Below are 22,178 nucleotides of genomic sequence, written 5' to 3'. Positions count from 1 at the left end.
CTCCTTGCTACGTTTCTGGACGTTGATCGTGGTAGTACCCTTGCTGTCTATGGGAGGGTCAGAGAGCTGTCAGAATGCATCAAAAATATCTTAATTTGTGTTCCGAAGATGAACGGAGGTCTTACGGGTTTGGAACGACATGAGGGTGAGTAATTAATGACAGAATTTTCATTTTTGGGTGAACTAACCCTTTAACAAAACGGATGAACTTCTTCTCCTCACCCACAGCAACAAGGACTTTTCAAACTCTGGTGCATTGTGCTTCACTGAAACCTGGCTGAGTGAAGCACATTCCAGACAATGTGCTTCATCTGCCGGTCTTCCAGATAATCAGAGCGGAGTCAATGGGGAAAACGAGAGGTGGTGGATTGTGTTTCTTCATCAACAAAAGTTGGTGTTCAGATGTAACAACGCTGAAAAGATATTCTGTTCTAATTTCCTCTTTCATTTCATTATTATTTTAATCTCCAATCTGTTATTTAACAGCTTAGATAGTTCTTTAATGCTTTGCTAACTAGCAAAGAGACACTAACCAGTTTTAAATTCCAGTTGCGCAGATGGGGAACGTTGTAACTGTTACAATGTGCCCCGCTATTATTAGAACTATGCTATTCTATGACATTAGCGATGAAATTTACATTAATTACTTGATTACATGATTTTTAACTAGAATCCATGAGAAACAGGTGAATAAAGACTGAGTCAATATTCAATGTTCAGAAATTATTATTTCAAGAAATGTAAAGCGTTTTGGCTAGTCTGTTTGTCTCTTGTTCTGTGAGAGCTCTGTGTGTGGAGGGAGGGGGCTGTTGTGTTTATCACTGTGTTTATCTGAATGTCTGAACATGTCTCTTCGTCTATATGCCTACATTGCTTTGAACTATGCTGTATAGCTGTGTGTTGTGATCAGGGCCGTCCCAAGCATGGGGCCCTGGTTGCAATGTGTTCACTGTCAAACTTTACAAAATTACTTTATTTTTAATTCTTAAAAAATGCCATAATTGTATTTTATTGACAAAATATTTCAGTTTACCTTGTATAACTTTTTCATTTAATCAGATAGTCTAATATTTTAAGCTGTCATATGGTCATGTTACAACATGCTCCTCAGATGTTAAAATGTGCTCCACCTATGGGGCATGATATCACATTTCACTTCCATTCTTTTGGGGTAAATAAAGAAAAAAAGAGTACACTGTAATTATGAAACAAAACCACATAGTTTACTAGACAAGTGTGAAATTAATGTGGAAAAAAAAAATATATATACTCTGAACCCCATGTGGATTTACACAAACAGAGAAAGTCAAAAAGTGTTAGGTTGTGCCCCGCTCTCCCCTACAGTCTGGGGGAAAGTAATATACAAATATATGCAACCCCTTCTTTTGAGAACCTGTACCACTCATACAGGTAGTTGTCAGGAAAAGCCAAAGGGTCTGACCTGTCCCTGAAAGTACATTCTCTTTGGAATGCTCTATGAGAGCTCCCTCATCCACCACCTCATCGATGAAAGGACATGCCGTGATTCATAAAGTACGACACATGGGTTGAGGCCCTTATTTATAGACCTGTAATTAAAAACTCACATCCACCAAACACATCCAACTTTATTTATTTATATATTAATTCATTCATTCATTTTACAATGATACATTAAAAATGCATTTAAAAACATGATTTCTTGATGGTAATGGTGATTTCATTGTATTCCCTGCTGTTCACTGATAGAGGAACTCTCGTTAAGCAACAACTCAGGCTTATCCTGACAGTTAGCCTACCCTAGACGAGGTTAGTTACCCAGAATAAGTTGCCAGAGTGACTGAGCTTGCGCTTTGTTAAATTTGCTTTACGGAACCAAATCAACTGACAATAAGTCAGACTAACTTAAATAAACTTGGCTTCTTTGGTAAACAGGCCTCAGTTTTTGCAAATAGTTGGTTCAGACCCTGTATTTTTAATTTTTTTTTTTTTTTTTTTTTTTTTTAGAGATAGATATGGTTTTACTTTTTTATTATTATTATTATTTTGGCCTTTGCCCAGCCCCGGGAGAAAAAAAAAATAGTTTGGGGCAAAATGGAGTAAATGGAGTAAACGAAGCACTTTAACACCTAGAACTGTGAACTATCTTTGTTTTGTACAGTTGATTGATCGATTTCATCTGTGAAGTCAGGGACAATATCTGCTCACTGTAAAGCACTGACCTCACTGCTTTACATCATATGCATTGTTGCAGAGAAAAATCTAACATAGGAAGTCAAGAGCCAAACTAAAGCAAACACTGATCTCCATGATGATGGCATTTTTTTGACCAATAAAACATTTTCTAAACCACTGTTAATTCTCAATAAGAGCTTCTGCAGATGTCTGAGAGAAATAAAGTCAATCTGCTTAGTAATGCATGAAACTGGTAATGCTGTTTTTGGAGTTGTCTAATCAACCCCTGCTTAGATCATGAGAGATTTAATGTCTTCTTTTATTTCAGTTGATTACATCTAAGGCTGTGGCTGGAAGTCAGTTGTAGTTCTTAATGTTTCTCTGCTCTTCAGAGATTCTGAGCAGAGTTGATTTAACTGGGGATTTTGCTGTGTACATGTAAATTTGCACATTTACATACATTACTTGTTTGTTTTTTAACGGTTAAACTTAAGTAAAAAAAAAAACATAAGACAGCAATTTGATACAATTCTACTGTAATATTATATTCTAGTACATTCCAAATCTAAAATAAATAAATAAATGCCATCAAAACAATTAAATGTAGCTGAAAGCTTACTATACAAAAGGGGACAATTTAGGAGTTTTCGTTGTTGTGGTATTCTATGGTTCATGTTACATACTACAGTGAATTAAACAGTAGAGAGCTATCAAATGTCTTCTTTTATTTCAGTTGATTACATCTAAGGCTGTGGCTGGAAGTCAGTTGTAGTTCTTAATGTTTCTCTGCTCTTCAGAGATTCTGAGCAGAGTTGATTTAACTGGGGATTTTGCTGTGTACATGTAAATTTGCACATTTACATACATTACTTGTTTGTTTTTTAACGGTTAAACTTAAGTAAAAAAAAAAACATAAGACAGCAATTTGATACAATTCTACTGTAATATTATATTCTAGTACATTCCAAATCTAAAATAAATAAATAAATGCCATCAAAACAATTAAATGTAGCTGAAAGCTTACTATACAAAAGGGGACAATTTAGGAGTTTTCGTTGTTGTGGTATTCTATGGTTCATGTTATATACTACAGTGAATTAAACAGTAGAGAGCTATCATTCTCGTTTTGTAAAAAAAAAAATGTTACAGAATTAAACAATGTAGATTGCTACTTGTTAGCATATTTAAGTAATTGTTTTATTAGTGACAAAATGTGTTTGTGGGTTGACAACATCTGCTACTGGTATGGTAGTTTTAGTGCATTTTGGATATGAAATTTACCACTGTGTAAAATGGTTTTGAAAAATTGACATAAGTATAGAGAATCCTAGATTGTAGAAACAAAATAATATAAATAAAAAACGCCAGTGCATATCATTTTTGTTTTAATTTCAGTACAGACATCATCTAAATTTTAAAGCTCCCTTGGAAGTTTGCTGAGGCCCCCTAGTGGGTTCCCTGGTTGTCGACTACTGATTTAATCCACCCATTTCAACCAGTTTGGATGTGGAAATGGGGATTTGTGGACTGGTTGCCAACATTACAGATGGGCATTATCCTACTGACCTGGTAATCAGTGGCGCCAGAATATTGTACAGATTTTAAAGATTGTTGTGCTTCCCTATATTCCTCGAGAGGAGTAACAACACATCACAAATACAACAATTTATTTGTAGAGGGGTGTACATATACACATACAAGGAATGTTACAGCTGCACTGCAAATAAATATTTCACTTGAAAGAATAATGCAGAAAGTAAAATAAAAACATTCTTTACTTATACACATTTTGCTCAAGAAAATGGTTCTTCCTTTGGTTTTCCAAACTGATCACTCATACAATATACATTTATTTTTTCCCCCAACAAAATCAGGTACACTCTATCCGACCCTCTCGACCAGTGAGGTCAACTAAATTTATAACCAATTTATATTTCAAACACTAAAATATTTAGCATTTTTATGAATGTTGATTTGGATCTGAATAGGATTATATAGTCTCTTCAATCAAACAATAGTACACTGAGGATATTTGTAATACACACTCAGTATAACAACACAATAGCAGTAAGGATATCAATGGCACAAATTCAATATAAAGACAGAGGCGATTAATCTAATTCATAGAGAAAAAAAAAAAAATTCATAGAACCAAATAAATAAATAAAGAACTGGTAGGAAATAAAAATGTCAATCAGCAGAGTTTCTTTTCTGAATTGTTTTATAAGTTCTTGTGGGTGTTTAAGTAACCAAATGGCTAAAGAGTATATGATTATCTTCCTACTCCTGGTCCACTCAAAGATCAAGCTAAGATGGTTTCTTGAAAAAAGTTCTACAAATAAAATCAACACTTTTAATTTTTCTTTCTCTGAGCAAGACACATTGAATTGTGAAAGAAAAAGAAACGATCATGACACTATTTCTTGTCATTTATAAACCACTAAAATGAATAAGCAGTTGTGTTTACTTTTTAGTTTGAAAGCCATAAGGTGATTATGCTTCAAAATTATTTCACAGTAATAAAACAACATTCACAGGATGGCTCACTGACAGGCCTTTGGGACTGGTTTTACAAGAGATGCCCAAGACGACAATGATCTTACCACTATTTAAATAAAGCTACACTTATCTGCGAAGCAGGTTGTTCTTGTCAGGCTCAAGAAACTCTTCCATTGAGAGAATAGGTCGTAATTTAGATATATTTTTGAGATGGAAAAATGCAGTTTTACAAATGCTAGAAACGTGGCTTTCTAAGGAAAGATTGCTATCAAATAGCACACCTAGGTTCCTAACTGATGACGAAGAATTGACAGAGCAGCCATCAAGTCTTAGGGAGTGTTCTAGGTTATTATATGCAGAGTTTTTAGGTCCTATAATTAACACCTCTTTTTTTTCAGAATTTAGCAGTAAGAAATTACTCATCATCCAGTTTTTTATATCGACTATGCATTCCGCTAGTTTTTCAAATTGGTATGTTTCGCCGGGCCGCGAATAAATATAGAGCTGAGTATCATCAGCATAACAGTGGAAGCTAACACCGTGTTTCCTGATAATAGGGTAACATGTAAAGCGTGAAGAGTAACGGCCCTAGTACTGAGTCTTGAGGTACTCCATACTGCACTTGTGATTGATATGATACCTCTTCATTCACTGCTATGAATTGATGGCGGTCAGATAAGTATGATTTGAACCATGCTAATGCACTTCCATTAATGCCAACAAAGTTTTCTAGTCTATGCAAAAGAATGTTGTGGTCAATAGTGTCAAACGCAGCGCTAAGATCCAATAGCACTAATAGAGAGATACAACCACAATCAGATGATAAGAGCAGGTCATTTGTAACTCTAATGAGAGCAGTCTCGGTACTATGATACTATGATAATACCAACAACATCCTTCATTTCGAAACTTTAATAGATGATACAAACCGTTCTCCAGGTACTGCACAGAATTCTGTGTAATACTTGATCTTTGGCTCAGTCCCGCTGGTCCTTAGTGTGGCAACAATGCCATTCTGAAATGTAAATGTGACCATTTGGCTGTTTTTTTGACAATGGAAGGACCTAAAGAAGATATTAAAAGAAAATGTATTCCAGTCAAACTGTCTGTCTTTGACTTAAAATCAAGAAACATATCAAATAACTGCTTTGACATACATTTTTTGTCAGGCTGACTGCTGTCATAACCAGTGGTCACATCTCTGATGTGTGTGATGCAGTAGTCACCACATAATTCTGGGTAATCACCCGGACCTCCAAAATTGCGCAGGCGGCTAAATAATGTATGAATAGTTAAAGGGTCACTGCAGAGGACATAGGATGTTCTGGAAACGTGATAGCCATACCTGGGGTACAACAGTGATAATTATTAGTTTGATCATTATTAGGTACTTAAGAAAGAAAACTAAAAAAATAAATAAAAAGAGTAGCAGAAGAGATACTCACATTTCATAAATGTTGATTAGCTGTTGGTTCAAGGAAAGGTTTTTGGTGTGCAGATAAGCAGCCATCTCAGCCACAACAGTTGCTGTACTGACTCCATCCTTATCAAGAACCATGTTTCCACACAAAAACCCCAGCATCAATATAAAGGATGACACACAACGTTATCATTCCTCTACATATGCTTTTACACTCAAGTTGATGAAAATACAACCCCTTATAAACTTCAAAACAACACAAATTGTGTGACGCATTTCAAGGTGACACAGGAAAATCAATCAATCGGATTATGAAAAATGGGCATTGCAGTTTGCATTTCTTCTGTACAACACAAAATATTTTTTTTAAATAATGTTTCAATTAATTTTGTCCATACAAACTCAAAAAGTTCAAAACATCAATGGGCTCCACTGACTTTAAATATGGACAATCAATCAATCAATCAATCAATCAAGATTCTTCTTTTGTGTTCCAAAGAGGAAAGTAAAACAGGTTGATGATGACAACAGTTTTGAGTGAATTATCCAAAATATCCCACTAATTTACAGAATAAACAGGGCTGTCAACAGCATTGCTTGAACTTCATGTTTGTCTGCAGTTAAATGTACATACCAATGGATTCTTCAAAGGAAAAAATTACTTCCTTTCCTGTTTTTGTTAATTCATGGATTCTTTTTCCAATCCATTTGAAACCAGGCAATGTTTCCTAGGATGAAGGGGAGCAAAGTAAAAATACCAAAGTTCAGTAAGAACTTAAACTAAGTGGCCTTGTACTTTGTTTAGCAAACAAAAATCTACATTTAGATCATAGTCTATATGTAAGAATAACAAAGCACTCAAGGCATTTTGAATCTTAGTAATAACTTCAAATTTAGACTTGAACTAACCTCAAAATGAAAGCCTTCTATGCATGCAAAGGCTTTAAGTATTTTGGAAGAAACAGTGGTGGCCAGCATGTATACTATCTCAGTATCTGCTGGGTCAGGGTGTGCTTCCTTCCAGTTAAACAACATCCACCAGCCAAGCAATGCAGCCAACTCATTTCCCGTGAACACTTTCCAACCAAAACTGCCCATAAAAAAAACATAGGACACAACTTGATTCAAGAGTTCAGAAGTACTGCTCAGTAGAATTGATACTGCTGCATTTTACTGCTGAGGGTTTTAATGAGCATAAGATAACCTACTTGCCATTCCGCTCTGCAACTGCCAAGCGGTCAGCATCAGGGTCTGTTGCCACAACGATATGGGCCTCTTCTCTCTCAGCCAAACGAAGGGACAGCTCCTATACAACGTCAAGGCTTTAAGTATTTTGGAAGAAACAGTGGTGGCCAGCATGTATACTATCTCAGTATCTGCTGGGTCAGGGTGTGCTTCCTTCCAGTTAAACAACATCCACCAGCCAAGCAATGCAGCCAACTCATTTCCCGTGAACACTTTCCAACCAAAACTGCCCATAAAAAAAACATAGGACACAACTTGATTCAAGAGTTCAGAAGTACTGCTCAGTAGAATTGATACTGCTGCATTTTACTGCTGAGGGTTTTAATGAGCATAAGATAACCTACTTGCCATTCCGCTCTGCAACTGCCAAGCGGTCAGCATCAGGGTCTGTTGCCACAACAATATGGGCCTCTTCTCTCTCAGCCAAACGAAGGGACAGCTCCTATACAAAGTCAATGCAACACAAGTCAATGGTCATGTCATGTCAAGTCACCTTTATTTATATAGTGCTTTATACAATACATATAGTGTCAAAGCAGCTTTACAGAGTTAAACAGGAAAATAGTGTCAATAATCCAAGAGGACAATAGCAAACAGTCAATTTTCCAGTTAAAGGGATAGTTCACCCAAAAATGAAAATTCTGTCATTAATTACTCACCCTCATGTCGTTCCAAACCCGTGAGACCTTCATTCATCTTCGGAACACAATTTAAGAAAATTCTTCTCTTCCCTGTCAGTCTGCTGGCATTCATGATAGTACCACGACACATGCGTGTGCATTCCTCTGCTTGTAAACAAGAGCATGCGTGTTCTACTTCAGCAGCATCACATGCATACATCATGGTACTCTCGTGAATGGCGGCGGACGGTGACAGAAGAGAGTAGAAGAGAAGAATTGTTGACTAAAGTCATTATTTTTGTTTGCTTTGTTCACAAAAAGTATTCTGGTAGCTTCATAAAATTACGGTTGAACCACTGATGTCACGTGGACTATTTTAACGATGCCCTTACTATGTTTCTGAATATATATATATATATATATATATTTTTTATTTTATTTTATTTTTTTTTTAACGAAGCAGGAATACATGTTACACTGCACCCCATAAACACAATCAAGCTGTTGAAAAAAGCTGATCAACCAGAAGAGAGTAGAAGAGAAGAATTGTTGACTAAAGTCATTATTTTTGTTTGCTTTGTTCACAAAAAGTATTCTGGTAGCTTCATAAAATTACGGTTGAACCACTGATGTCACGTGGACTATTTTAACGATGCCCTTACTATGTTTCTGTGCCTTGAATGTGGTAGTCCCCTTGCTGTCTATGCAGGCTTAGAAAGCTCTTGGATTTCACCAAAAATATCTTCAATGTTTTCCGAAGATGAACGAACGTCTTACGGGTTCGGAACGACATGAGGGTGAGTAATTAAAGGGGTGGTTGATTATGATTTAACTTTTTGAACTTTAGTTAGTGTGTAATGTTCCTGTTAGAGCATAAACAACATCTACAAAGTTACGACGCTCAGTGTTCAATGCAAAGGGAGATATTTTATTTTAAAGAAATCACTGTTTAAGGACTACAAAAAAACATCTGGTAGGGATTACAACGAGCTACCTCCTCGGTTTGTGACATCACCTAACCCTGATGTGTACATAAACCCCGCCCCCCTGATCAACCACCCCTTTAATGACAGAATTTTCATTTTTGGGTGAACTATCCCTTTAGAGTCAGTTCATCGTTGATTCAGTCATCATCAAGCTCAGTTCAGTTCTCTTCAAATTGTGTCTGTGCAATCAAGTGCACAATGATGCCAAAAATCAAGTCATGTCTGCATAATGACTTAGTACAGTATTACTTTTTTCCACTGTCATGCCATAACCAAAGGGGTCTAAATATATATGGTCCCCTGTTTGCAGCTATAACAGCTTCCACTCTTCTGGGAAGACTTTACACAAGATTTTAGAGTGTTTCTGTTGGATTTTTTGCCATTCATCCAGTAGATCATTTTTAAGGCCAGGTACTAATGTTGGACAAGAAGGCCTGGCTCGCAATCTCCGTTCCAGTTCATCCTAAAGGTGTTTGATGCAGTTGAGGTAAGGCCTCTGAGCAGGTCAGTCAAGTTTTTCCACAACAAACTCATCCAACCATGTCTTCATGGACCTTTGTGCACTGGGGCACAGTCATGCTGGAGTAGAAAAGGGCCTTCCCCAAACTGTTCCCACAAAGTTGGATGCATTGCATTGTCCAAAATGTCTTGGTATGCTGAAGCATTAAGATTTCCCATCACTGAAACGGGCCGAGCCCAACCCCTGAAGACAGGCCCATACCATTATCCCTCCTCCGCCAAACTTTACAGTGTGTTCAGGCAGGTAACATTCTCTTGGCATCCGCCAAGCTCAGACTTGCACATCAGACTGCCAAACAAAGAAGCGTGATTTGTCACTCTAAAGTACAGATTTCCACTGCTCCAGAGTCTATTGATGGCATGCTTCACACCACTCCATTCGATGCTTAACATTATACTTGGTGATGTGAGGCTTGAATGCAGCTTCTCGGCCATGGAAACCCATTTAATGAATCTTCTGCCGCACAGTTTTTGTACTGATATTAACACCAGTGAAAGTTTGGACTATGAGTATTTTAAGCACTCTGCGCCTCAGCACTCAGTGACCCCGCTCTGTGATTTTACATGGTCTTCCGATTCATGCCTGAGTTGGTGTTTCACAAACTGCCTTACTGCAAAGGTGTCATCCTCTCACAGTCCCACGCTTGAATTCACTAAGCTCTTCAGAGGCCCATTTCAGAAAGGAGGTTAAGTGAAAACTCTTATGTTAACCCTGAAATGAGGGAAACTCTGGGTTTTCCGTTTCAGAATGGAAGGATTGTCAAACCCGAGAAAGCAGGGTAAGTCAAGTCCGTTTCTGAAAGAGAGGTAACTTATACTCAGAGTCAGTTACCATGGTAACTTACTCTGTGAACCTAACCTGGTCGGGAGCAGGTTTTCTTCGTTAAACCCAGAGTTTATGTCGGTCTCCTCCCCCTTTTTAAAACATAAGCAATGTTTAAATACATCATTCATTCATTCATTCATTCACGCTGCAAAAATGCTTTTCTTAGTGAGTATTTTGGAATCTAAATTAAGTACATTTGACTTAAAACAAGAAAAATAATCTTAATGTAAATGGAAACAAGATTATTTTTCTTACCCCATTGGCAGATAATTAGCAAAATAAGAAAAATTCACTTAAAAGACTAAATACCTTATGTCATTTTTCTTATGTAGAAAATTCATCTTGATTTATCTTTAGATATTTTGACTGGAAACAAAAAGACAAAAATACTAAGAAAAAAAATTTTTTTGCAGTGCTGGTACATTCATTCATTGCACATATTTTCATCATGCAGACACTCTGAAAGTGACAAAAAAACGGCATGTCCACTTACACTGAATCCTTTAGATGAGGATACTACATTAATTCGTAGGGAGTTACATTTACATCGGGATATGATTATTTAGATTTTTTTGCCATATCTGCATGCATATTTGAGCAGTACCATTTTTAAATGGTAGTTTTCTATATAACATCAGGGATGCAGAGCACATTAGTAAGGCCGCTGTATGCAGAGCGGTGAGGAAAGTGTGACTCGCTCTCACGCTCTTTATGAGAATTTTTGTGTAGTTTTCTGAGCACAAACCCATCAAAAATGAAGCTGATTAATGTATGGAATGGAAGGATGCCAGATGGAAGGGTAGTTCGAGATATATGCCTTAACCACCACCACAGCTGTTAAATTTATTTGGTCATCTTTATTTATTACTTTAATACAAAAGCATCAGTTATTCTTTCTCCTGTTGGATTTGTAATATTCTTCCAATACTTGGTATTGTGGCCATCTTCTTCATCCGTTCTTCATTATTTTGTTGGCTGAGTAGAAGTCAAATGTTAATTTCACTACTCTAATTAAGAAATGCAACAGTTTGGATTAGAGAACATTTAATTATGTGAAAACAGCATTAGACTACGTTGAAAAAGCTGCAGCGCACTGAAATAGACACTGAGTGATATTTATTTAATAAGTCAAATGTTTGTTAAGTCATGTAGCCTACACTCATGAACCTTTTATGCTTAAAGCTTTACCTGATTGAATGGTTAGCTGCTTTTTAATGTTTAGCTGCTTTTTTTGTCTTTTTTTTTGCCTGTGGGATACCTTTAAAATTAATATTAGTTCAAAAACGTACCGTTCTGCCAGTTTTTACCTTTGATATTATAACAGTGATTAAGAATTATAGTTACATATTCACTTGGAAGTATGCAGACGTCTTTTTGTCGGCTGCTGTTGCTAGGGCTGGGCGATATGACGGTATATATCGTTACCGTGGAATAAATTGTCTATCGTTAGAGATTTTGCTATATTGTGTATTCTGCGGTATGCAAATATATCTGCCTGTGGGATACCATGAAAATTAATATTAGTTCAATAACTTACTTTTCTGCCAGTTTTTACCTTTGATATTATAACAGTGATTAAGAATTATAGTTACATATTCACTTGGAAGTATGCAGACGTCTTTTTGTCGGCTGCTGTTGCTAGGGCTGGGCGATATGACGGTATATATCGTTACCGTGGAATAAATTGTCTATCGTTAGAGATTTTGCTATATTGTGTATTCTGCGGTATGCAAATATATCTGTGTAACATAGTACTACTTAAAAGTTATATTCACCTTGGAGTGACAAGGAAACATGCATGAATGAGAAAATAAAGAGTGGGACGCACTTGATAGCTATTAAGTGCAATAAGCAGTGAAAAAGTACTCAATGCGGTGCTCGCGCTGACTGACAAACCCACCGAGAAAGTGCCTCTCTCAGACAGCATGCGATCGCCAATTTGGGACTTGCATGATGTTTAATAAAGCTATTAAGCACAATAAGCAGTGAAAAATAACTCAATCCGCTGCTCGCGCTGACTGACACACAGCCGAAGCGCGCGCACTGAAAGCCCCTCTCTCAGACAGCATGTGATCGCAAAAACAGATCTCTTTCGTGCTTGAATGGTCAAATACGCACAATTGTCATGGTATCCCACAGGCAAAAGAAAAAGAAAAAAAGAAAAAAGCAGCTAAACATTATGTCAAAATGCCCGTCGTGTGTAGTATTCACGTAAACACAGTTGGTTATGTGTTAAATAAACGTAAATAAAACCGGATGTGTATCAGTATATTGGATCCGTGCAGTTGGTCTTAAAGGGACAGCAGTCTAATTTACCTGCAGCTGTCTGTCATTAATGTTAATCACTCACTGCACTTCACTTTACTGAATCACTTTTGGATCTTTAATAAGAATCAGTTCATGTTTGATTCATACAGTGAAATAAGAATCAGTTCATGTTTGATTGATACAGTGAAGACTATGCAGTTTTATTTATACACTTAATTCAATTTCTGTAAAATTTCCTTCTACATGTTAAATAAGCCTACTGTAGCCTACCATAGCTGAATAAATTTTATTTAATTTGTAGTTTATTTTATATTAATTTGTGCTATTGTGTTTGTAATTTGCTTATTTTTCTTATTTGTAATAAAAAAATTAAAAAAAAAGCTATATCGAGATATTGTTATCGTGAAATTAAATTTATCATACCGTGAAATAAGATTTTGGTCATGTTAAATAAGCCTACTGTAGCCTACCATAGCTGAATAAATTTTATTTAATTTGTATTTAATTTTATATAAAAAGTTTATTTTATATTAATTTGTGCTATTGTGTTTGTAATTTGCTTATTTTTCTTATTTGTAATAACAAAACAAAAAAATTAAAGCTATATCGAGATATTGTTATCGTGAAATTAAATTTATCATACCGTGAAATAAGATTTTGGTCATATCGCCCACCCCTAGCTGTTGTAATTTGCTTATTTTTCTTATTTGTAATAAAAAAATTAAAAAAAAAGCTATATCGAGATATTGTTATCGTGAAATTAAATTTATCATACCGTGAAATAAGATTTTGGTCATCGCCCACCCCTAGCTGTTGCCATGGTGAATCATAATTTCGGAGCTCCATTGATCATGGCTTTTCATAGTCATGGTGCACGCGCTAAACTCGACTCTGAGTAGGTTGACTCTAACTCAATTCAGCTGTTCTGAACCCGAAAACTCAGTTTCCCATCTCAGGGTAAGTCAACTCAGTGTTCAAGTTTCAGTTGGTTGAACTTCCTTACTGAAACGGGCCCCAGAACAACCCATTTGTTTTTGCTTGTGTACACAGACTGCATGCCTAGGTGCTTGATTTTATACACCTATGGGAATGGGTATAATTGAAACACCTGAATTTAATAATTAAGAGGTGTGTCCCATACTTTTGTCCATATAGTATATATTATATCTTAATTATATCTTTATATATAAATCTTTCGAGACTGATAATCTTACCAAGACTGATTCTCCTTCCTCTGGGTTAGGACAACTGACAGTGGAAAAATCTGGATCTGGATCTTTCTGTTCAGGAACAGGGATGGGATGTGGAAAGCCAAACTGCTGAAAAGCTCTCTGGACATAGTTGTGACCAACACCATGGAAAGATGAGTGCACAAACTTCAGGGGAGACTTTGCGTTAAGCTCTCTGCGATGAGAGGAGAAAATAAATAAATAAATAAATAAAAAATGTATTGATTTGTGCTAAAACTTCTACATTTGTGAAGTAATGCATTTTAAAAAGTGATCAAAAATCAAATAACCCCCTATATGTTAAAACAAATACTTAATTGAACAAATACTTCATTCTCTAGGCAAACAGAAAATGACTTAAAGGATAGTTCACCCAAAAATGAAAATTACCCCATGATTTACTCACCCTCAAGGTATAAGGTCCAGTGAGAATATGCTAGTCTCGCGAGAACCAAGGTTTGTTTACAGTAGCAAAGGAAGCAAAGTTTCCTTTGTTAACAAAAGAAAACCAGTCTCCTCTTGGCTTATATCGAAATCCTCCAAAAATTTTCTTTACAAATCCTCGTTTTGCACCTCTAATTTGTGACCAGTGTTTTGTTTTGCTCTCTCCTCTGCGCTTCTGCATTTGTCACTTCTCACCGGAGCTTACACTACGCCTACGTCCTACTGGAACGCCACTCTCTTGTAAATGAGTGTATGAGAGTTAGCGGAAGCTAGAGATTACGGTTTATAAAATTTTAAAGCTGCAGCCCGTAAATTTTGTCTCTTTGTCGCCATCTCTGTTTGAAAACCTGCAATTGCAACTGTGTGCGGAATTATCTTCATTGCGTGGGTTGTGCGCCGGCACGGCTCCAGCGCGGATGAATCTAATGTTTTGAGGAGTATGTGTGTGTGTGGCAGTCAGTCACTGCACCGGTGTGGATATTGTACTTTGCACTCACATATTCTAGCCTACGTCTTGGAATACATGACTCAAATTAAGCATTTAAACTGGATATTGTCATCTGAACAAGTAAGTAACAAGTCTGCCACGTTTGTTCTGACCAACTGAGGAAAAAAAAGCATTACAATAAATTGTGCTACCAATGGTGTATTATAAGATGACCGTTGTGAATCGGGCTAAAGTAAGGCGATAGTTTCGAACACTGGCTGGTTATGTACTTGCTCAAATATTGATTTCGGATCATTTTTAACCAAAAAAAGTTACGGACTGCAGCTTTAAATATGGATATTTTTTCTTACCATGATGCATCGATTTGCTTCAGGTGGCCTATATTAACCTCTCGGAGCCGCGTGGAGCACTTTTTATGATGGATGGATGCAGTTTATTGGACTTGAATTGGGCTATTGAATATTACCACCCATTCACTTCATATTATAAAGCTTGGAAGAGCCAGGACATTTTTAAATATAACTCAGATTGTATTCGTCTGAAATAAAAAAGTTATATACACCTAGGATTGGTTGAGGGTGAGTAAATCAGGGGCTAATTTTCATTTTTGGGTGAACTATCCCTTTAAGATTATTGTTTAGAGATATATTATATATCGTTTCTTTTATAAAAAAACAAAAACAAAAAAACGTGTCAAACATTTGCATTAGTACTAAAAGTAAACCAAATAACATAGGATGCCAATGCCAAGTAAGTATTATAATTTGTTTTGTCTATCATATTGACAAGAAAAAAACAAAAGTACTCTTAATTTGTTTACTTTAAAAATTACTTCAATGTTTAGCAATGGATAGTTCATTAAGAATAGTTCCATATAAAAGCATTAAATGCAATTTATTAATATTTAAGTTTTTAAATAAGTCAATGGTGAAATGTAATTATGAAAAAATATAATTGTGAAATTTCACTGGTATTGGTATCACCTAATAAAATTTTGATATTGTGAAATATTTAAAAATAAGTATATCATATTGAGGGGGACAAATGATACAAGGGCACCTCTAATAGGAATTATTTTTAAAAGCCTGATATACAAGCTTTTTTTTTTTTTTTTGGTAATACAAAGGTTCTTTGTAATAGACAAAAGGTTCTCTAGAACAGTGGTTCTCAATTCCAGTCCTGGGGTACCACTGCTCTGCACATTTTCTATGTCTCTCTTATCTGACACCCTCGGTTAAGTTCATGGATCTCCCTCCTAACGAGCTGATGATCTGAATCAGGTGCGTTAAATAAGGAAGACATACAAAATGTGCAGAGCAATTGTACCCCAGGACTGGAACTGAGCATCACTGGTCTAGAATATAAAAAGACGCAACACACTCAATGTCAAATAATGTTTTTTTATGACACCAAATTGCTTCTTTTAAGAATACTTCACTGAGAGTTTTCTTGGGAAAACAAAAATGGTTTATCATTGTTTCTTCCAAGCACCTTTATTTTTAGTAGTGCACATTTAAAAAAAAAAAAACTACCAGTACTCGCTCTTAGTACAGGTGAGAGACTGCACCTGTGGAAGCAGATAGTGTTTAGCTCTTCCATGTACCAGCGGCAGACGTCCTCGAGAGGGTCTCTCCGTAACAGGCTGCTTTCAACTAGGTGCTCATTCCAGGACTCGGGCCAGGGTTCAGTATTCTCCTCAATGCAATGCAAGATCTCCTTATCATGTGGAGAGGAGATCTGTGCACCATTGTGCCAGTAAACCTACAGAAAATCCACAAAGCTGAATCAGATAAATTGAACATCTTAAAGCTGTAATACACTACATCTGAACAGATTTTAAAACACTGGGGATCATACACTTACCGACTTGTAATTGTCACAGAAGTAAAACTGGCCATCATACTAAACGACTGACTATCAGACTTTAAAGTTGTTCCGATCACAACAAACTCACACCTTGTTGCTAGGACACGCATGAAAACAATGTGTTCTAAAATCTGCTGAAAATATGAAACATGTTTGATATCCTCCGACTGGATGGATACGTAGTCTGAAGCTAAAAAAAATCAAAAGAGTCTGTGACCATCATGCACTATGTGATTTTCTATTAAATCTATCAACTCAAATCTGCAGACTGGCTCTGACTTTCAGCAACTAGCATCAACTTCTCTAGACTGTAAATCAGAGGAAAATCGGGGCAAAAATCGTGTATTGTTTTCCAGCCCTTAGACTCACTGTTCTGAGGTATATACAAGACATACTTTAGCGTGCTTGTGTTATGGTTTTTCCTTTGAAATATCAATGATATTAAACTACAGCCCCTGGCAGCAACAATAAAAATACATATATTTGTTACAATTCACATTCTGAAACAGCCTGTTTCATCTCCATAACATATTAGCAGCTTCAAAGTGATGAACAGGAAAATAAACTCAACTATGAAGACAATTCATTATTATTTAGCTCAAGTCAGCTCAGTGCTGGTTCTGTTCAGATAGGGCTACACAATGAATCATTTTAATCGTGATAATTTTACATTTTGACTTCAAATGAAAAAAAAAAAATTTTTTTGTCAGAAATAAATATTTCACAACATTAAGTTTTGCAACAAGAGCTGGAAATTCTGTATTACTGTTCAAAGGCTGCATTTATTTGATCAAAAATACAGTAAAACGGTTATTGTTAAATATTTTTACAATTAAAAAAAAAACTAAAAAACTGTTTTCTATGTTAATATCTTTTAAAATGTCATTCCCGTGACGACAAATCTGAATTTTCAGCATCATTACTCCAGTCTTCAGTGTCACAAGAGCCATCAGAATGAATTCTAATATGCTGATTTGCTGCTCAAGAAACATTTCTTAAAATCAGTTTTTGCTGCTTAATACTTACTTAGTATCACTTAATATGTAATTAGTAGTGGAAATTGTGATACACTATAAAGCCCATTTAGCTGGCTGGCCAGGTAAGTTTCAGTTTTGCCAACTCTGGGTTTTAGCCACCATGAGTGATTTCGTGTTTTTGTTACAGTCTCTGGGGGGTTGAATAATTTTGATTTCAACTGTATGTTATCCACTTACGCCCCATTCACACGGGGCGTCGGCGTCAATGCCTCTCGTTTACTTCGAATGGAGTGACATCAAGCGTTGCCGAAATGAATTGTGGGTCCGTCGCGTTGCGTTGGGTCCATTGCTTGCGGCAGAAGTTGAAAACTTTTCAACTGCCAACGCAGGCGTCAGCCAATCAGATCGCCTTATGCAAATACCCTAGCGCAGACACTAGCCAATCGCGTTCATGCAACACCAGAAGACTAATGTGATTGGCTGTTGTCACTATGACTGTCGCGTCAGCACCAAGCTTCAGAAACGCCCTCCGTCAAGCGTTAACCCTGATGCCCTGTGTGAATGGGGCATTAGATAACTTTCAATGAGGAATTTATGTAGAAAATAAATCTACAAAATAGTCCACCTAATTGTGTCATCATTTACTCACCCTCATGTCGTTCCAACCCTGTATGGCTTTCTTTCTTCTGCAGAACACAAATAAGATATTTTCAGAAACATCTCAGTGATTTTTATGTCCATACAATGAAAGTCAATGGCAACAAACTGTTTGGTTACCATCATTCTTCAAAATATGTTATTTTGTGTCCCACAGAAGAAAGAAGGTCATACAGGTCTGGAACAACTTAATTATGACAGAATTTTCATTTGGGGTCTTATATTTTATTGTACACTAAAGTGTATTTTCTTATTGTAATGAAGGAGAATGGCCTTGACAACTGAAAACTGTAGACAATTTCATAAATTCACAGTAAAATAGGATTAGCAGATGCTCACCTGGTATCCATTGTCCTCTTTTCTGTTATGAGACGCAGTGATCATGACTCCAGCTGCAGCTTCATACTTCATCACAGCGTATGGCTGGAGGACAAAATGATGGAAATACAATTCACAGGATTCGAGTTCCAGTTTGTTCATTATAATTGCTCCTAAAAATCTTTCCCAAATAACAAATAACAACAACTTGAGAAAGTTATTTTAGTTCTTCTACATACTACTGTAATTTAAATGCATTAAAAAAAAAAAAAAATCTATCAATAACATTTTCTTACCACAAATGGGGTAGGCACATATGTAGAGAACAGATAGACAGGGATATCTTTACAAAGCATAACAGCTGCAGTCAACCTTGCAAGTCTGCAGAGAAAAAATAAATACATATTTTTTACACTGTTACACAGATGTGAACATGATTCTGAAATAAACATGATTCTGAATAAGATGTTTACATGATCCAAAGTTCCTCTCTTTTATGGACATTGGCTTAATCTGGTTATCATAATTGTGTTAATGTGTTTCCATGACATAAATAATCTGAATATTATTAGGAGTGCTCCGATATGTCCGGCACAGGTAAAAAAAAAATTATAATGCTGAAGGTGAGGTACTGTACAATTCACATTTCTTTATTTAATGACTAACAAAGTAATTTGAAAACTTTCTGTGAGATGTAATTTCACAGAGTGAGTGAATCGCCGCATGCTCTCTCTCTTTACTCCTCAAAATGTGCAAATGGCTTCAAATCAGCACATCGCGTCTCTGCAGTATGAGCGAGCTGCACACTGCACATTTTAAAACAGGAATTGTAACTTGCACAATCGAGGCAGTGTCGCATCATCACTAAAGTTTACAATTCGCATTTTTAAAAAATATATAATTGTCAAGTCTTGACAAGTCTTGTCAGTGTTTAAACCATTCAGCACTTGCACACTCAAAGCGCACACACTCACATACAGCTCACAAAATCAGGCTTGCCCGTGTGTAAGCTATTGTGCAGCAACTGCTCCACTGTAAAAACAAAAATCCACTGCATGATCAAACATTTAGGTGAGATAATTATATACTTCTGAAAATTGTCTAAAAAAAATGCCCCTCAAATTAAAAAAATCCCCCCACAAGAGACACCTACGAGGGGAATTCCCCCATTTTCAAAAATGAAATTCAGGCCCTGAATGAATGTCTGTAAAAAAACCTGATTGGAGCATCACTATAAATAATTCTACATGATAAAAAGAAGGCTTAAAAAAGATGTCAGTGATCATATCGGCAGATACTGCTTCCTGTGATCGACGATCAGTTATCGGCTCCAAAATTCATGATCGGAGCACCCTTAAATATTATATAAAAATGTAGTTAATATCATGATAAAATATAGAAATTATAGTACAGAGTGGGTGAGTGAAAGCTTTTTAACATTAACTTCTAACGCTATTGTTCTTATGACTCTAAAAAATGTGCTTTCAGTGCATGAAGAATAAAACTGATGAATGGGCTCAGCATGTGCCTGAATGCAGCACTATTGTTCAGTGCAGGAAGCGAGAATGTTTACTCTTACTTTTGCTTTTGTCCCACAACAGGCAGTTTTGCTGGTCCATTTTGCATTTTGCTTATTTTACTTGCAAAATTAGATGGGTAGCGCTTTATTTTACATTCCTGTTCCGCATGTACTATGTACCTATTATAGTGATTACAATAACTGGGTAATAACTAGGTACTAACCCTGAACCTACCCATGTAGTTATCTTATATTATCCAGTACTTTCTTATGCAAGTTAGGGTTGGGCCGATAGACGATGCCATCATCCATCGGCGATGGCTGACAGACATCACGATGTTAAGCTGATGCACACACACACACACACACACACACACACACACAAACACACCACTCGCACATAAACACAGTGAGAGGGAGAGAGGTCGGAGATCGCAGATTGCGCTGCGCACACACGGAAACTTATTGTCGGTGCTGCACCGCGACTTTTATTAATAAAATCAAGGTAAAATTGAACTAAACAGCTTCCTTGTTCGTAGAGAGAGATGCACAGACGCAGGTAATTCACACACACAACTGTCATCTCTCTCGATCAATAATTCATTCAAATAAATGCTATAATTCATTCAAATAAATGTGGTCTTACGCGTTATATTTTGCACTATTTCATCTCTGTATCTGATTTAAAGCGGGCAGAATGCTAGAGCTAATGAGCCGTCATTTTTATCCTTCCGGTTAAATATTACGCTGCTAACATCATAAACACCTTTAAGTTGTCAATGTTGGCAAATGACCATAGAATAAGCGGGATAATCAACGGCTTGCTGTGCATTAAAGGATTTTAAATGCACTTCACGGAGGCAACCACCCTCCACTTCGCGTCGGGTGGTTCTTGGCCTCCTCGTCATGCATTTAAAATCCTTTAAATGCTTACAAATGTCAGTAAACTTTCAGTTCATATGATCTTCATTTGTTGGTCTTTGTTTGTTGTGTAGACCTCTATTTACACATCTTAACAAATAATCTATTAATTATTTGTTCATACTTTTGCAGTACTCAATCTAAAGTGGAAACTATTCGTAATTTGCAAATGTTTATAAATAACAAAACATTAATTAATACCTTTATGAGCAGTCATCTCAATGGCAAAAAGTGTCCCGAAAGACCTGAATTTACCCTATTCACACATCTTTACTAATCATTTATTAATCATTTGTTCATGTTTTTGCAATAGCCAATCTAAAGTTGAAACTATTCATCATTTGTAAATTTTTTATAAACGATTACTAATCATTTAGTATCTTTATGGGAATTGGACTTTTAGCTATTGTAACAAGGTTTGTGTAAAGGGTGGCTGGTTAAGTTTAGTTAAATGCTTGCTAAAGACAAAACAGATTGTTATTTTGGTGCAAAAAAAATGTTTTTATTGCCTCAACACTCACATTAGTATATTACTCTTCAGTATATCATTAAACAGGATATTCCTTCAATCATAAATAAACAGGGGAAAACAAACTTGTTAATTTATCAAAATAATATAATATAAACAGATTAAACCGTGTTCCCTTATAATGATCAAATTGACCCCTGTACACTGTTGACCCCTTAACCAACCCTTAAACCTACCCATACCACCAAACCTGTCCCCAACCTTACCCGTATCACACCTCAATAGCAGCAAAAGCTTTTAATCACTTTATAACATCTGTTAAAATCATTTGTAGATTTTCAATAAGTGCTTGATCATATGGAATTGGAAGTTTAATGACATTTTTTTATCTTACATGAAATAATGATTTGTTTGAACATTATCTAATGTTTAATAAGTTTATTAGCAAACAATAAAGGGATACTCCACCCCAAAATGAAAATTTAGTCATTAATCACTTACCCCCATGTCATTCCAAACCCGTAAAAGCTTCGTTCGTCTTCGGAACACAATTTAAGATATTTTGGATGAAAACCGGGAGGCTTGTGACTGTCCCATAGACTGCCAAGTAAATTACACTGTCAAGGTCCAGAAAAGTATGAAAAGCATCGTCAGAATAGTCCATCTGCCATCAGCGGTTCAACCGTAACGTTATGAAGCGACCAGAATACTTTTTGTACGCGAAGAAAACAAAAATAACGACTTTAATCAACAATTCATCTCCTCTGTGTCTCTCCGCATCACCGTAGCACCA

General features: G+C 36.2%; 1 protein-coding gene across 1 annotated transcript in view; it reads right to left on the bottom strand.

Annotated features, from left to right (window-relative positions):
* Positions 1-7,389: 7,389 nt before the first annotated feature.
* The window catches only part of LOC107729111 (glucose 1,6-bisphosphate synthase-like), a 21,341-nt gene continuing 6,552 nt past the window's right edge, over positions 7,390-22,178 (bottom strand). Inside the window, exons 3-9 of the mRNA XM_016539863.1 lie at positions 18,773-18,857; positions 18,498-18,581; positions 16,226-16,419; positions 13,752-13,941; positions 7,663-7,760; positions 7,439-7,544; positions 7,390-7,395 (exon numbers count right to left, since the gene is read on the bottom strand). Coding sequence (XP_016395349.1) covers positions 7,390-7,395; positions 7,439-7,544; positions 7,663-7,760; positions 13,752-13,941; positions 16,226-16,419; positions 18,498-18,581; positions 18,773-18,857 — 763 coding nt within the window. The remainder of the gene's footprint in view (positions 7,396-7,438; positions 7,545-7,662; positions 7,761-13,751; positions 13,942-16,225; positions 16,420-18,497; positions 18,582-18,772; positions 18,858-22,178) is intronic.

This window comes from Sinocyclocheilus rhinocerous, unplaced genomic scaffold (genome assembly GCF_001515625.1).
Source record: "Sinocyclocheilus rhinocerous isolate Xijiao unplaced genomic scaffold, SAMN03320098_v1.1 scaffold190, whole genome shotgun sequence".
NCBI lineage: Eukaryota > Metazoa > Chordata > Actinopteri > Cypriniformes > Cyprinidae > Sinocyclocheilus > Sinocyclocheilus rhinocerous.
The sequence above is the reverse complement of the archived record's forward strand: the minus strand, read 5'-3'. Positions and strand labels throughout refer to the sequence as shown.